The following is a 17,883-nucleotide window of genomic DNA, read 5'->3' as shown; positions in this document are numbered from 1 at the left end:
CCATCTGCAGCCCAATTCCTCAGTTTCTCTGTTAAACGTTCTTCTACTGCCCCCCCTTCCTATGAGGTCTCTTCCATGCAAAAATTCTAAAAGCAAGAAAAACAGCCTCCCAGGATGCTCACATCCACAACATTTAAAAGGACTTGAATGTGCTTTAAATTTTTTAACAAAAAAAAAGAAGAAGAAGAAGAAAAGAAATCTTTAAAGGTTTGTATGGAAATATTGTGGTGTCTGCAAGGAAGATGGCATGCCCTATGTGGGATTTGGACTTTTCAGGATTTGGAATGCTCCCAAGAATGTCATATCCCACTTAAATCTTTCATAGTGGTAAAGTCATGGCCAAATTGCCAAGAAAACAGATACCTGGATAATGTCATGACAGATGTGTTAGTGAAATCAGGAGGAGGAGATAAGACTGAGCAGACAGGGAGATGAGCCTGGGTCACTTCCTGTGCAGTGAGTACAAACAGCACCTGCAGATATTTGCTAAGAAACTTACAAAAAGGCTATTTTTAAGTCAGGACCTATGTGACTCTGGTCCTTGTCTCTCCAAGGAAGAAAAAATGCTTGATGGACATTTTGACTGGACTGAAGGCTGCATGGACACTGTGTGCCATGCCCAGGAGTGGGAAGGGGGTTGACTTCCTTAAACCTTAGATCTATATAAACCCCTAGACAATAGCCACACTTCAGTGTCCCTCTCTGGGACCCCTCCCTTTTGGGGAGCTCTGCTTTCTATTAGTCTGATAAATCCTAGTACTTTGCTCTCACTCTTTTTTCCATAGAAGTATATTCTGTAAATTTATGAGAGAAAGAACCCAACCCCATGCTCTGTGCTACATTAGTAATAATTTTGTTTTCATTACGAAAATACTTTAAATCAGAATTTTTGCCTTAAATAAAATCCATTAAATATGTTGATCCCCCCAATTTTGTAAATAAAATGCAGATACATATTTTTCCAAATGCAAAATGTTTATCTCTGGGTCATGAGTTTTTTAATCAATTTTTGCTTTTGACATTTTTTAAGCCTTTAGGCAATGGGATAGATCACTTTTGCAATAGGAAATAGCCAAAGTGTCCCAAGGATCATCATGCCTCTGATCACCACAACATCACAAAGCAGTGGGTAAGAAAGAGGTTAGGAAATACTCAGGAAAGTTAGGTATAAATACAATGATAGAGTTGTTTCTTTGGAATTCTTTAATTATACTGTTACAGTAATCAGTGAAAAGAACATAAAACATGGAAATCTTACATCTCCCACCAAACCCAAGTCTGTTTACTCTCTGCTTGAAAAGGGCCCAGTGAATCAAGGGCAGTTGTTGGGGCGAGGGAAAATCATTTACTTGGTAAGTCAACAAAACTGAGCTGATGGTGGGCTAGCAGCCTGAAAGACTGCCTTAACTCAGCAGATGCTTGAGCTCCTTTCAATCTTCAGGCAAGGGGGAAAGAAGGGGAGTTAGGTTAGGAAATGACAGGTGACCAGACATCTAGACATCTCTCCAATAGCCCCATGGCTGGCCACCTGATGATCATGGAACTCCTGTAAATCCTGAAAATGTCTTCATTATCCTAATCTTGGTATCATCAGCCTTGAAGGGGGAAGAGAGAGATTAGGGAGGGTTCAGACAAATCAGATTTGTGCTGCTAGTTTGGGGGAAACATTCCTCAAAAGATGGACTCACCTATATGCAGAGTGGAGCAGAAACAGTCTCATCAGTGGTCAGGGCAGCAAAGGGGGTGGACACGATATGGAGGCAGAGACGCTGAGGCAGTTCACAGCTGCACAGGCCCAGGAGAAGCGCTGTTGACAGAAGAGTTCAAGCCCCTCAAAGGCAGCACCAGCCACTGTTACCACGCAAAGTGGATCAACCTCACTGACATGGTATTGAGGGGTGCCACGTGAGTACAGGATACATACAGTGGAAAAAACAACTGAAGAGGGCTGTGTATGATTCAATTTCCATGAACAGGAGGTGAAAACTTATGGTGGTAGAACTCAGAGCAGTGGTGACCTCGGGGGACAGGGTTTACAGACTGGGGTGGAGTCCAAGGGAGACTTCTGCAGTGACGAAGTATTGACTTTTTGATGGGGTAGTAGTCAGTGTAGACACACATAAAACTCATCAAGGTTCACACTAAGATTTATGAACTTTGGTGTAAATCATCCCTCAAATAACAGTATTATAAAACATAAAAGAACACAGTGAGAAGACACACAAATGGACACCATGCTGAGTCAGAGCACCATAGAGAAAATCACTCCCCGTCCCTTACCCAGTGGCCTCAAGTACTCCCCCCTCATCTTGCTGAGCTCCTGCTTCCACGTTTGGTGGGGGTGAACACAGGACCCACCTCAAGGCATCGCTGAGGAGACCAAGAGCCGCAGCGCCTCCGGCAAAGGCTGCAGTCTATTAACAGCAAGCTCTAAGGGCAAGTGGCTGTCACAGGATGCAAGGCTGAATGGCCACCCTTAGGGGAAAATGGCCAGTTTATAAAAGTAATGGTTCACTAGAAATGCACAAAATGTGAAAAACTTTCTTTAATTCCATTGCTTCAAAATATACACATGCACTTAAAAACTGATGTAACTATTCAGTTCTCCATCACCATGGTGGGGAGTACAACATACCTCTCTCAGTAAATGACCGATCAGAAAGCAATATTTTTAAGTGTGTGTTTACACAAATAATATGCTTGATCCAGTGGGCTAATGTAGAACTTAATACATTGATTTCAACCACCATGAAGTGTTTATATAAACGGACATGCTGTTTGCGTCAGTTAGGGATTTCTACTCAAGTTAAATAAATAAAAGCACCCCCATTCTCTCCTATTCTTTCCTCATGAACAATGTGTTATGTTAGTAAGAAAGCATTATTTTCATGTAACAAGAAATAAACAGGCCAGGGCTAGTTTCATCTGCTGGATGTGAAAACATGAGACACATGCTAACAAATATTCTGAGAACAACCCAAATGTTTACACTTCTACAAACCCACAGCTAACTGACAAGGGGCTGCAGTAGGAGTGAGATGCTGACAAAGGCAAGCCACCTTTCCTGATGTTCTCTCTGCCACTGTGGGTCCTTTTGTGCATGCCAAGTGAGGAGCTGTGCCTGAAGGCTTTCTCACACTGATTGCATTGGTAGGGTCTCCCCGAGGTGTGGGTTCTCAATGAGGTGTGAAGACTGGCCGAAGGCTCGCCCACACTCCTGGCACGCATAGGGCTTCTTGCCGCTGTGAGTCCTCACGTGTTTCCTGAGGGATGAGGGTTCACTAAAGGCTCGTCCACACTCCTGGCACTGGTAGAGCTTCTATCCCTTTTGAGTCCCCATGTGACTCTTGAGGGTGGACAGACGACCCAAGACCTTACTGCAGGTCGCACACTCATACAGCTTCTCCCCCGTGTGGATTCTCTTGTGCACATTCAGGTGTGTGCTGGTCCTGAAGGGCTTCCCACACTGGGTGCACTCATAGGGTTTCTGTCTGGTGTGGGTCCGCAGATGCGTCTTCAATGACGAGTGTTCCCTGAAGGCTTTCCCACACTGGCTGCACGCGAAGGGCTTCTCTCCAGTGTGAGTTCTCATGTAGCTCCGGAGACAAGAGGGCTGGTTGAAGGCTTTCCCACAGTCCTTGCATGCATAGGGCTTCTCTCCTGTGTGGTTTCTCTGGTGCAGAATCAGGTTGAAGTTCCTGGTGAAGGTTTTCCCACACTGACTGCATTCAAAGGGCTTCTCTCCTGTGTGAGTTCTCAGGTGTCTCCGCAGATTTGAGGAATACTTGAAGGCCTGTCCACATTCTTGGCACTGGAAGAATTTCTATGCAGTATGAGTCTTCTCATGCCTGAGAAAGTCAGAGCTGTAGCGGAAGGACTTTTCACACTGGTCACATGCATAAGTCTTATCCATGATGTGGATTTTTTCAGGTGTGATTAGGTGACTGTTCTGGAAGAAGGACTTCCTGCTCTCTTGACATTCATGGGGGGAATCTCTCCAGAAGGAATTGCCTGGTACTGAAAAAGTGGTCTATACTATTAAAGGGTTTCCCTGGCTCATTATATTTATAGAGATCTTCTCCAGGATGTGGTTGCTCCTGTCGGTTAAGGAAAATGTGAAGACAAAGCTTTATCACACTCAGAGATCGTGTTCCCATGGAAGCTGAATTCAGGAGAAAGTCAGTCCTACATCTACTCAGAGTTCCCTTGAGAGGCACAGGGTGGACACTCTCCACCAGAGTTCTCTTCATTACTTTCCCGGAGCTTCTTAGATCAGAGGTTTTTTGAATTGTTTAAGAAAAATTAAGTTTTGAACACCCAATACCTGCATGAAATATGTGAAAATGATTACTGAAGGACACTCTGTGAAGATACAAGAGTTTCTTTCCAGTGCTGGGGATGGAGCCCAGGGTCTTTCAAATGCTAAGTCCATGTGCTATCATTTACACCCTGGCACCAAGACACAAGTCTTAATCTACATTTAAAGTTTTCTCCAACTTATGACATTCACTGACTTAAAAAAAAAAACTACTTTCTCCTGGGTAAGCACCCTTTGCCACCAATCTCTCTCTCAGCTCTTTGGCAGCTTTTCTACCCTATGGCAACCACAGACTTGTCCTACTATAGAGATCCAAGAGTAACCCCTTGTGAATCTTATCTGTTTTGTGGCAATGGGAAAATCCCCACAGAAATATCTTGGCTGGGAATTGATTCTGGGGTTAAAGTTGAGGTTCTGAAATGAATCAGGGAGCAAAAGAATTAAAAGTAGAGAAAGAAACTCTGGGATCAAGATAACCAAAAAGCATAATAAGGCTAGTGTGGATTTTTTCAATACTGATCCCAAACATAGGAAGACTATTGCAAAGATGAAGAATGTATCAGAGAGCCAAGAAAGTTTACTGAAGTCATTTGACTATGTGCAGAGTTACGTAATCACAGAACAAGGGATAAGAATCATGGACAATTTGCTGAGAAAAGATTCCATGAAGACTGGGACTGACATTGAAGGGAAATATTAGCAAGAATGTACAGTGGGAGGTACGGATAAAATACATGCATAAAAATAGTAAATATGAAGAGGAGGAGGGACAAATATTTCTATCAAATCAGAGGAAAGTATTAAAGATCAAAAAGAAAAGGTTGATTTTCTAAAGGAGCTCAACCTAACATCCCTCTCATTCAAGGCACTGAGAATGTCCCCTGTAGACAATTTACAACTCTTATGCCCCTTTTGCCTCCTAGAGCTGGGGCTCACCAGGTCTGCCTGAACTCACCTAAACAGGTCTCTGGGAAGACTCCTCTCTCAGGGCTCCACAGCTCCTCTCTTTACTTACAGTGGGACAACGTACTGGGTTTGCCTAGTTCATCTCTTGCTTGTGGGAAAGAAGATGCCCAGTGTGGGATGACCATGCCCTACCATAACCCAGATGTAGACTGACATCCCAAAGTCCTTGAGGTTCTAGAAATTCATGCCTGAATCCTGAGGGACACAGCTAAGGTCTTTCACTAATGAACAGAATCCCAGCCTCCTCACTGGAACATAAAGGACAGGGGGATCCCTGGTCCCAAAACCAGGACCAGGTCAGAGACATACTTGAGAATCCTGGAAGCATTTAATCATGGAGAGACAAAGCAGAGGACAAATATTTGCCTCCATGGGGAGGCCACTGGAAGCATCATGAGGACATCTGACTGGTCTGTCTGCCTCTGGATCTCCCAGACCTCTGTTCAATTTGTTGAACTCCGTTGCTTGAAGTAATTCTATGGATCATGGATGCATTCTCCTTGCATTTTTTTTAATTTCCTAACTTACTGCTTTCTTATATTTTTCTCTAGTAATTGCAGATAGACTTCTTTACCTTTGGGAAAATACAAAGGTGAACAAAGCAGATGAAGTCTCTGCTCACCTATATCTGGTTTATCAGGTCATAGACTGACAACAGAGAGCAAAATGTGCTATAACACAATGCCCCCATCAATGAAAAGGGAGCAAAGGACAGGAGGGTCATGACATGTGCATGGGTTTGTGGAGAACGGTTGGGGAGACTTCTGCTGGTTGGCTGAAGGCCAGAACCAGGGCCAGAGGGCACCTGTGGGCTTTGTTTAAAAAAAAATTAACATCCAAACCTGAAAAATAACAAAGACACAAAGATGGCACATGAGAGAAGTGAGGAAGAGGACTCCTCAGCCACCAGGTCAAAACCAACTGGTCAAGGACACATGGAAGAGGCACAGGAAAAACAAGAGGTTCTCTTTCATATAACACCATGACAAGATTCTGTTGTACTTTTATGGAACCTTTTGTGAATTGTTAGTTAATTCCTTTGTCCTTTTATCTTTGGATAATTTCTTTATCACTTTGAAACCATAAAGACATCTCTATTTTTGACTTTGGATGTGTTTATTTCTGCTCCTTTCTTATTTTGCTGGGCACCCAGGAGACAGACCGGGCTGGAATGCTGCTGGAACCAAGGGAGCAGTTTCCTCCTGTTGGTCTCTCAGGGACCCTGAGCTGATTACCTCACCCCTCCCACCCCGTGTCCATTTCATCCCACTACTTTCCTGTCTATTGACATCTTTCTCCATATGTGTGTTTCTTTAAATGCAGGGTATAATCTAGCAAAATGTAACAGCATTTTCCCTGTGTTTATTTGTCCAGGGGAGGCTTACAAAATGAACATTCTGGCTGCCATTTCTACATTAGGAGAAAGATAATTTGATCTGGCCAGCTTGCATTATATACACTAGGAGTCTAACAGTGTGGTGTGAAGGTCAGAGGCCACAGGGATGACAGTGTGATGTGTGTGCATATGTGCCAACCTCAAGGCAGGGCACTGGGACTCAGATAGGCCAGTGTGATGGTCATAGAACATAGATCAACTCAACACTGGCTGAGAAGCACTTGTTTGAACTTAACAATAGCAACATATTCTTGCAACATTGATATAATAGTGAATTAATGAGAACGTATAAGAAAGGCATAGAAAGTAGGAGTAGCACAATACCATTATGAAATACTGTGTATCCTATGAAATACTTAAACTGCATGGAGTTAGTTGTCTGCAGGAAGTCCACAGGAATTATGGAGTGAGAAGGTTAGGGAGGATAAACTAGAAAAGAATACTGTGCCAATGCAGAGAACATTTATAATGTGCATAGGATTGTACTCATGTGTTTGCATAAAAGTATAAGAGCATGTGTGTATGCATAATATAGAAAGAAAAGCTTTAAAATAGCCTGAGAATCTGTAGAACAGAGAATGGCAGCATAGATAGAAGTAGATAAGTATAGTGCTTTTTTGTATAAGGCATGAGATTATGAGTTTTATTTCTATTTTAAAAGTTTATTTAATACCCAGACATCAAATTTATTCATTATGTTTTGGTTTTTGTTTTCTTTGGTAGGGCTGGATCTCAAGCCCAAGGCCTGTGTATGCTAGCCATGCTCTCTACAATTGATACACAATACCTGGACAGAGTACAGTGTGAGAAATCAGTCTAGGTATTCAATGTGCAATGTTCAAATCAGAATAATTAGCACTTCCTCCTTCTTCAATATTTATCAATTTGCAGTGCTGGGAAACTTCTAATTTCTCTCTTCTAATTCTTTATAAGAATATATGATTAAAAGATGGTCTACGGTTTTGAAGTAATTTTATGTTTTTCTCATAAATATAAAATTATGGCTATAAAAATACAGAATATGATGAGCTGTAGTCACTGTCCTGTGAACATCAGGATTTGTGGCTCTTATGTAAGTGTGTGTTGGTGCCCACCAACAACCTCCTCCTGACTCTCCTCCATACTTCCTCCCCTCTACTGAGCACACATTCTATTTTTCACTATTTAATTTGTTAATTTTTTTCATTTTTATTTGTATATACTCATTGTTCATATTAATGGGACTCATGTCACTTTTCAGTACAAGCATACAGCTCACACTGATTGAAACAAAATTGAATGGAAATCAAAAAGAAAAAATATGAAATATTAATGATTTAATAATATCAACCCGGGTTCCTAAATCAAGAATAAACAGCCAAAAAGTAATAAATATTAAAATATGAAGGAAATCCTCTACAATGCACAGTAGTAACAATACTGAAATTCTGAATTGGTTTTATATAAAGGTAAGTGTATCCTAATACACACAATATAGATGGGACAAGCTTTAATCAAATGGGAAGGAAGCTCGAATGCCTTCCCAGGGAGGGCTGAAGCCAACGCCTCTCTGGGAAATGTACCTGATCACAAAAAGCTAAGGGTCACAACAAGCAACAACAGAAATGTGAAAACAGGTTGGAAATACACAAAAAACACGACTCACCAGCACCAGAGATGCACAAGAACTGTGAAGCAAGAACTCACAAGTAAAGAATACCAATTCCTGGGTTCTTTCAGAAATAAAGTGGGAACATAATCCAACTGACAAATTGAACTACACAAAGTTCATAAATTTTCACACATTCCCCACAAATATCTCTATACATACCTGAAACAAATAAACTAAAAGGCAATCAGGGATTTGGGGGTGGGGGCACTCCAATACTTTATAAGAATGCATAAGAAAATTGGAAAAATGCACCTGCGCCTCCAGGGAGACAGTTTGTAATACATAGGTAACTGGCTACCAACCCCCACAAATGTGCAGCCTCACAGATATTGCAAAGTAAGACTCTTAGGCACATCTATACTCAGCTGTGACATAATGCTTTACCATGTGAATATCAAAGGGAAAGACAATACAATCAGAAGTGTTTCCATGAACTTCTATTGCAAGATAATGCTTGTAAGATCCTTAATATGGATCCTTGCCAACAATACACAAACATAGTATTATTGTAAGCAAACACATTTTTAAAAAGCCCTAATGTGACTTCTTGTACCTCCACAGTTGAAGCCTGTTCCTCTACTCCCTTCACTGCAAAGATTCTTGGGTCTCTGTTCTTTCTCTGGAAGCTCTGGACACCTCCCTCCCATCTTCTCTTCAGCCTCTGTTAGCTCCATTTCATGGTCAGCAGAGAGCCCTGTGTTAGTGCAACATTCACTTCTCAGCTAAGTGTTATGAATCAATGCAGCCTGTGAATAAATCATCCATCAGGATAGCAAGTGGCCACAGCAGCCCTGCTCTGGGCTAGCTCAGCCTGGCTCTCCACGGACCTCAGCTAAAGTATCGTGGGCTCCATTCTCTCTGCTGCTCTCCTTCAGTGTCCACTGAGCTCTCAGACTCACCTGGAGACCAGCTCTGGGAGGAAGGTTTCTCTGTGGAAGTTCAAGGTCCTGCCTGGGTGGGCTTGATGGTAACTGAAGCTCTGTCCCCAGAAAACACAGCAGGAAGGAGTTGAGTGCTAGGCTCCTGGGAAGACTGAAGACCTCAAAGGACACCACCACGTCCTGTCCAGCACAGGGCTGTGCACTGAGGGACCACATCAGAGCAGACAGCCAAAGCTCCTATATCTGCTCATTAGGCTAATTTCCCTCTTGTTCTCCTGAGGGACACTGGCCTAGAAAGACAAGAAATTCTTCCTGCTGATTCTCTGTTCCCAGGAGACCCATTTATAGTCCAGTAAACCTTCTTTTTATTGTTCCTCCATGGATTCATCTGCTGCCTTCCAGAGGTCCAGCCTCCTGGAATACCCCCAGAAAATAATCATGCCCTCTTTACCAAGGGTGAGCATTATGTTCCCATGGTAAAGGCCTTGGACATTAAACTTCTTGCCTTCATGGTCCTTTCCCAAAGAATCAGGAAATTTATAGGTTTTTTACATTTTTATTTTATTTGTTCTTCTTAGACATACATGACAGTAGAATGTATTTTGGCATATTATACATTCATGGAGTATAATTTATTCTAATTAGGATCCTATTTTGTGGTTGGTGGTGGGGAGGGGAAGAATGGAAGTCCACTGGATTAGACAAAGTGTAATGAAAGGAAAGGAGGGAGAGGGGAGTAGGAAGGACAGTAGAATTAATTGGAAATAAATTTCCTGTCCTTGTATTTGAATACACAACCAGGGTAATTCCACATCATGTACAACCACAAAGATACAAAATTTGTAGTTTTAACATACTTTAAGAGCTCCTATTCAGCCCTTTTTTGAAATATTTATTAAGAACAAATGAACTTAGTTCTTTACTTTGCACCATAACCCGAGATTAGCACCTGATGAGAACTGGCAATTTCATGTTTACTAAACTCTATTCCATGAAGTCTACTTTGTGTGGTGACACTATTGTGAACTCCATCTCCACTGCAGAAACTGGGATGACGTGTTATTACATTAATGAGAGATGGGACCTTCATTTCAATTCTGACATATTGCTTCCACTTCTCAAAATATGGGCATCTTGAATTCAACTAACTACATATATTTTTCTCTTAGGGATACTGGCAATGTGTGAGGGTGTACTAACCAACCAGGATAGCTCCCAAAACAAATAACGACATTGCCCCAAAATGTCAGTAGTGAGAAGGTGATCAAAATGAATTCTCAACCAACTTCATTATGTAGAAGAATTAACAGGGATGTGAATTCCAGTGCAAATTTTGGGGTTCTGGGTCTCCTGAAACTCTGTATTTCAGCAATACATGGTAAATAAATACATGGTAAAGTCGTGTAGCTCACTGATAGGTCACTTCAAGAGAATATATAATAATAACAGAAAAAAGGTCCAGAGTAATCCTGGTTCTGAAGGTCCCGGTCCATGGACCTAACTTGGAGTAGCAAGATTGTGAAGCTCTGTGGAGTCTGGTATGACTAGTTTTACATCCTCTCCTCCCAAATTGTCTTTGTATGTTATTCTGAAAGGAAATGCATCCACTCACTCTAGAGACTGTAATGATTCCTTTTTTCTGTTATTATTATATATTCTCTTGTATTACTGGAGAGTGAAGCCAGAAGTGACCTATCAGTGGGCTACACGACTTTACCATGTATTTATCTATTTATTCATTTATTTATTTATTTTGAGCCAGGGTCTCCCTAACTTGCCCAGGATGGCCTCAAAACTGCCACCGTCCAGCATCAGCCTCCAAGTCACTAGGAAAAAAGGTGTGCACCACCATTTCCAGCCAATAATTCCATCCAAGGGCTCTTGAATGACAGCTAATGTAATTCTGAAAAAGACATTTTACTAGGCAGAATAATTATCTCCTCAAGATGTCTATAAACTAACCCAAAGAAACTTTGAATATGTTACATTAAAAAATAAATTATTCTTTCCCATTTTTAGTGATTTATTCATACATTATAGTTATACATTATATTAATACATTAGAGTGATATATATATTACAGTGGTGCTCATTTTGACATACTCATGCACACAGAATATAATATGCTGCAAATCAGTCCCCAGGACTTCCCTTTCCCTGCTCTCCTCCCTCCACTATTCCCCTTCCTGAACTCCACTGGTCTTTATCTATTTATTGATCGTGTTTTTAGTTGGCATCTTATACATAATCATGAAGCTGGAACTCGCTGCAGTGTGTCCATTTGTGTACGTGACACACTTGGGTTTATTTCATTCTGCAGTCCCCCCTTTCCCCATCCCTCCTGCCTTCACCTCCAGCTCCTTCCTTGACGCCACTGTTCTCCCTTCTAGTTTAATGATATTTCCTTTTTATTCCTCATTTCTCTCTAGCTTCCACATTTGAGAGAGAATGTTTGACCCTTGATGTTCTGAGCCTGGCTTGTTTCATTTAGAACTATGTTCTCCAGGTCCAACCACTTACCAGCAAAGTCCATAATTTAATTTCTCTTTGTGGCTGAATAAACTCCATCATATATATATATATATACACACACACACATATATACCATATTTTCTTTATCCATTTACTGTTGAATTTTAAGACCTTAATAACTTGTAACAAAATACATTAGCATACTAAAGACAAATGTTCAAGAAAAGTAGTTAAAATGCTGACATACACAGGAACAATAATGCAAAACAGAGAAACTGTGGCCTCAGATTTTGCACAAGTGCAAATTGCAAAATTGTTCTCAGGTGCCCAGTGCTGCGGTTGACATGACTATTTTAAGAATGAAACAGAAAAGATCCTAAATCAATACAAGATATGTCAGGTGGGAAGAAATCATTTGTAAGAAACTTTGTCTCTCTATGACATAAATGATTCCTGTTTGGAAGAAAAGGTGAGCGGACAAAGTGCAAAACCTGTTGCCTGTCAGAGAAAACAAGAAGCTGAGCAAAGAGAGCTGGTTACATTGCACAGAGGTCAAAACCAGAGTCATGTGACCTCCAGGAGGTAAACTGAATGAAAGGGTGTCACATTCACAATCAGATCAAAGATCCACAACTCTGGCTCTGAGGCTTTGCTGCCTGCAGTCCTGGGCTGTGCTCCTGAACCCCAGGACAAGAGTCTTTCATAATTGCCCTCCAGAGAGCCTTAACAGGACTCCCTTCACATCCTTATTCCTCAGACTGTAGATGAAAGGGTTCAGCATGGGGGTGACCACAGTGTACATCACAGAGGCTGTTGCACTGGAGGGTAAGCTCTGGGCTGCAGCAGAACTGAGGTACACACCAAAGCCTGTGCCATAAAATAAGGAGACCACAGAGAGGTGAGACGCACAGGTGGAGAATGCTTTGTACCTGCCCTGAGCTGATGAGATTGCACGGATAGAAGACATGATCATGGAGTATAGTACAGGATGCCAGTGATGGGGCGACCTCCCAGCAACACAGTTACAAGATACCTCACCAAATCATTAAGAAAGGTTTCAGAGCAGGCAAGTTGAACCACCTGCTTAAGTTCACAGAAAAAGTGGGGGATGTTTATGTCTTTGCAGAAGGAGAGTCTCAAAACCATTAAGCTTTGCAACAAGACATGCAAGACACTCAGGATCCAGCACACCAGAACCAGAAATCCACAGAGCCTAGGATTTATGTACTGCAGTGGGTGGCAGATGGCCACATACCTATCATAGGCCATCACAGTCAGGAGGAAGTTGTCCAACTCTACAAAAATGAAGAAAAAGCACATCTGGGTGATGCATCCTGCGTAGATAATGGCCTTGCTCTGTGTCTGGATGTTCACCAGCATCTTGGGGATGGTGGTGGAGGTGAAGCAGATGTCCACAAAGGACAGGTTGGAGAGGAAGAAGTACATGGGTGTGTGCAGGTGGGAGTCTGAGATGGAGGCCAGGATGATGAGTAGGTTTCCCAGCACAGTGACCAGGTACATGGACAGGAAAATCCCAAAGATGAGGGACTGCAGTTCTGGGTTCTATGAAAATCCCAGCAGAAGGAATTCTGAAATTCTTGTATTGTTTCCTGGTTCCATGACGGGGTGTCATAAATAAATGACTATTCTTCACACATATGGACACTACAGATAAAATTAAGTGTTACAATTTTTATTTTCCAATAAAGAAAAAATTTTTTTCTCTTGTTTCTGGGTCTCGTTATCCTGGGGCTTCCCTGGTACCATTACTGTTTAGGAATTCCTATCTCACTCTAAGTCTTCTCCCCAAGAGCTCATGGAGAACCTGTTTAAGTAGAAATGACTTCTTACCATGGAAGAGCACTTGGGGAGTGCTGCCACATTCCAGGCACTGTCCAGGCCTCAACAACAAAAGCTCCTACATCCCAATGATGTAAAAAGAGCATATGTAGATACAAAAATCACAGGTCTGTTTTTTTCTTTTTGCTGGGGAAATGGTCTATATTTGCATATGCATATTTCTATTTTCATATGCATCTCATATTGTACATTTTAAATGCATGTGGTCCTTTGAGTATTAATTATACCTTAACAATGCTATTCAAAAAAGAAATCAAGATATATCATAAACATAAGTTCAAGGAGCCCAAGAAAACAAAAGAACATACCACCGGAAAAAGTAAACAGGAGGTGCTTTTTAAGAGAGAGAGAGAGAGATATGCTAGGTGTAATTTCATGCATTTTTGTTCATGTAGGCACTCTACACTAATGAACACCCCACTCTGGGGCATCTTTTTCATGGTTTTCCAAACTAAAATAAAAAAGAAAATTAAAGAACTGAAAATCATATTATACACATGCAGAAAATATCACATTAAAAAAATAAAAATTAAATTGATCAAGACATTTCACACTAAAATATAACTGATACTGTTCCCATGACAACTTGCAGGTGATAAACACTCAGTTATCCCTGGTTGAATGAACCAGAAATGAAGTCCAGTGTATGTGAACATTTCAAATAACATAGTTATGACCCCTTGCTTTTTGACAGCAGAAAATGTGTCTGGACACTGCTCAATGTCCCCTGTAGCATAAATATCATTTGTGACTGAGAACCACTTTGAAACTAAACATAGCAAAATATTTTTGCAGCACTGATGTAATAGTAAATCAATGATTAAAAAAATAAGAAAGACTACCAAAAGCATGGGTATCACAGCCCCATGGTGAAATACTGTGCATTCTCTGAAATATGTAAAGTGCATCTTAGTTGATTTGAAGGCCTCAGTAGGCATCTTTGAGAGAAAGGGAAAGAGGGGAAAAGCTAGAAAAGACCTCAGCACTAAACAGAGGGCATGTGGAATGTGCATGGGAGCCTATTCCTGGATTTGTATGAAGGGTGTATGAGCTTCTCAAGATGCAGAGTATAGGAAGTAAAGCTTAAAAAAAACTAAGAACTTCTAGAAAACCAGTGACAGTGCTAGTAATTTTGGTATAATATAGTTTTTTTAATTTAATGCAATGACTTTATGGATTTTCTTTTTGTTTCCAATTTTTACTTAATATCTCACTTTGATTATTAATTACAGTTTTCTATTGAGGGGACCTTGCTTTTATGTTTCTTATTTTTATCTGCATCACTGGGGGTCAAACACAGGATGTTGTACATAATAAGAAACTGAGTGCTCTGCCTGAGCTTCACCTCAACCTGTTTTTTTAATAGACACAAAATAACTGTTCATACAACAGGGAGAGTGTGAACATTCAATACACATATGCAACATAGAATGCTCAAATCAGGATAATTAGCATTTCCCTCTCTTTAAACATTTGTCTTTGTTTTGGGAACTCTCTAACTTCATTTTTCTTATTTTTCATAAAATGTGTGTTATAAAGCTAGTGGAATATTTTGAAGTAATTTTAAGTTTTCTTCTTATGATTATAAAATTTGAATGCAAAAATGTGTAAGAAATGGATTTGGACTGCAAATGTCCCAATGTGTGCTGGGACAGGGGGCCCCTTTCTCCTGTGACTGTGGACTGCTGTGGTTATCAGGCCTCCCTGGCTCCTCCCCCTGCCTTTCCTGCCTCTGTTGACCACCAGCCTAGATTTCCACCATAGTGAGTCTTAAATTTTCTCTATTTAAGAGAAATTTTTGATTAAAAATGCCCTCTGTACATGTTGACATGATTCCATGTCACTTTTCAATACATTCATTCAGCAGGCACTGATTGAAATAAAATGGAATGAAAAATATGAAACAGGAAAAGATGTAAAATAGGGATTATTTAATGACATTAACATGGGTTATGAATTCAAGATTAAGTTAACAAATGTCTAAAATAATACAAAATGAAGGAAGTCCTATTAACTTGCATGGGGGTGCAAATATGCAAAGTTTTAATATCTTTCATACAAAAAAATATGTGCATTAGAATATTATAAATAAAGACAGAATGAGCTTGGATCGAGAGGTAAATAAGCAAGAAACCCTTTCAATGATACGTTAAGCTGACACCTTTCTGAGCAATCATCTGATCAGAAAAACACCAAAGACACAATACGCAACACAGAATCAAATGTGACCTAGCACTAAGGATGCATGAGAATATTCAATACCTTCTTTATTTACAGCAAGGATTGAAAAAGTATCAATCACTCAATTTCATAAAAAAGCAAAGTACAAATACAGCTAATTGATAGAATCTAATTTACAAATGCATCAGTTTTAAACATTCCCCACAAAAATATTTCTATGTACATGAAAATAGGCTATCTGTGGGAAAAAAAAGAAACTCCAATAATCTACTATAAATAATACAAGGGGCTGGGCATGATGGTGCACCCCTGAAATCTTAGCAACTCAGGAGGCTGAAGCAGGAGGATGGCAAGTTCAAAGCCAAACTCAGCAAAAGCAAGGTGCTGGCAAATCAGTGATACCCTGTTTCTAAAGGAAATACAAAATAGGTCTGGGGATATGGCTCAGTGGTCAAGTGACTTTGAGTTCAATTACGGTACCAAAAAAATAAAGAATAAGGGGGGCGGTCAGATAAAACTTGCTAGTATCAACAGAGAAACTGGCATAGATGCTGCAGAATAAGAAGCACATGGCCAACAAATTCACATACATATTCAGGCTTGCAGATATATAAACTATTACAAAGTAAGGCTCTTAGGTATGCCTCTATTCACCTATTAATTTTTTTAATGAGACTAGAGGGAAAAAAACTTTAAAATGTATGTCTCAAGAACATTTGCAATGAGATAATCTTACTCAGGAACTTGTCAACACTACATAAATATAATCAAATATTTCTCATCTTAAGTGCACATGCATCAAAATATACCTTAACTTCACATTTTTACCCTTCACAGTTAATCCCTATTCCTCTGCTCTCTTAATTGCAAAGATCCTTGGGCCTCTGTTCTTTCTCTGGGAGCACTGGATGCCTCCCCCCCGCATCTTCTCTTCAGCCTCTGTTACCTTCATTTCCTGGTCAGTAGTGAACCCTGTGCTAACCACTGCAATGTTCACATCTCAGCTAAGTGTTACGATTCAACACAGCCTTGTGAATAAATCATCCATCAGGACAGCAAGCAGCCACAGCAGCTCTGCTCTGAAATAGCTCAGCCTGGCTCTCCCCTGACCTCAGCTAAAGAGTCCTGGGTTTGGTTTTCTCTGCTGCTCTCCTGCAGTACCCACTGAGCTCCCAGACTCACCAGGAGACCAGCTCTGGTAGGAAGGTCTCTCTGTGGAAGTTCAAGGTCCTGCCTGGGTGGGCTTGATGGTAACTGAAGCTCTGTCCCCAGAAAACACAGCAGGAAGGAGTCAAATGCTGGGTTCCTGGGCATACTGAAGACCTCAAAGACACCTCCTGTCCAGCACAGGGCTGTACACTGAGGGAACACATCAGAGCAGAGAGCCACAGCTCCCTATATCTGTTCATTAGCTCATTTTCCTATTCTTCCCCTTAGGGACACTGGCCTGGAAAGACAGGATATTCTTCCTGCTGATTCTCTGTTCCCAGGAGACCCATTTATAACCCAGGGAACCTAGTTTTTATTGCTCCTCCATGGACCCACCTGCCTTCCAGAGGTCCTGCCTCCTGGCACCTCATCACTGCTTTGACGGAAAGTGTTTTCTGAGTCTCACGCTGATGAGCTCATCTTTGTTGGGAGTCACCCCAGCTCCAAAGACTAACTTCCCCATCCCCTGAGAAGAGCTGTCCAATGGTGATCCCTGCTGGCTCACATGATCCTTACCCACCAATCAGACTAGCCCTGTTGGCTCACATGATCCTTACCCACCAATCAGACAAGCCCTGCTGGCTCACATGATCCTTACCCACCAATCAGACTAGCTCTGCTGGCTCACATGATCCTTACCCACCAATCAAAAAGCACCCCATGCCAACTGTCAAACCCTTCAACCATTAAACTGTCATAACTGTCAAACCACCCCCGGCTCTATAAATATGCAGAGCTGTTCTTCAATAAACGGGCATTTTCTCCGACCGCAAGCCTTGATTGTTCTATGGTTGGTGCCAAAACCTGAGGGGGGGAATGCCTTGCTCCTCCAGGGCCCCCTCACTCAAGGCTTGCCATCCTCGTCCACTTTTTCAAGCACTGCTGCTACTCACACAACACCCGCTCTTCAGTAGGTGAGTTTCCCTATTGGGTATCCAACTTCAGACAG

The 17,883-nt window shown here is 41.3% G+C and overlaps 1 protein-coding gene and 2 pseudogenes across 1 annotated transcript in view; 1 reads left to right on the top strand and 2 right to left on the bottom strand.

Moving 5' to 3' along the window:
* Positions 1-2,480, top strand: part of LOC143400037 (adhesion G protein-coupled receptor E2-like) — a 33,515-nt gene extending 31,035 nt beyond the window's left edge. Inside the window, exon 18 of the mRNA XM_077110238.1 lies at positions 2,352-2,480. Within this exon, the coding sequence (XP_076966353.1) occupies positions 2,352-2,480 (129 nt within the window). The remainder of the gene's footprint in view (positions 1-2,351) is intronic.
* Positions 2,481-2,985: 505 nt separating this feature from the next.
* Positions 2,986-4,157, bottom strand: LOC143399993 (uncharacterized; annotated as a pseudogene).
* Positions 4,158-12,384: 8,227 nt separating this feature from the next.
* LOC143410201 (olfactory receptor 7A10-like) lies at positions 12,385-13,304 on the bottom strand (annotated as a pseudogene).
* Positions 13,305-17,883: the final 4,579 nt, after the last annotated feature.

This window comes from Callospermophilus lateralis, chromosome 1 (genome assembly GCF_048772815.1).
Source record: "Callospermophilus lateralis isolate mCalLat2 chromosome 1, mCalLat2.hap1, whole genome shotgun sequence".
NCBI lineage: Eukaryota > Metazoa > Chordata > Mammalia > Rodentia > Sciuridae > Callospermophilus > Callospermophilus lateralis.
Note: the sequence above shows the minus strand (reverse complement) of the source record. Positions and strands in the feature narration are given on the sequence as shown.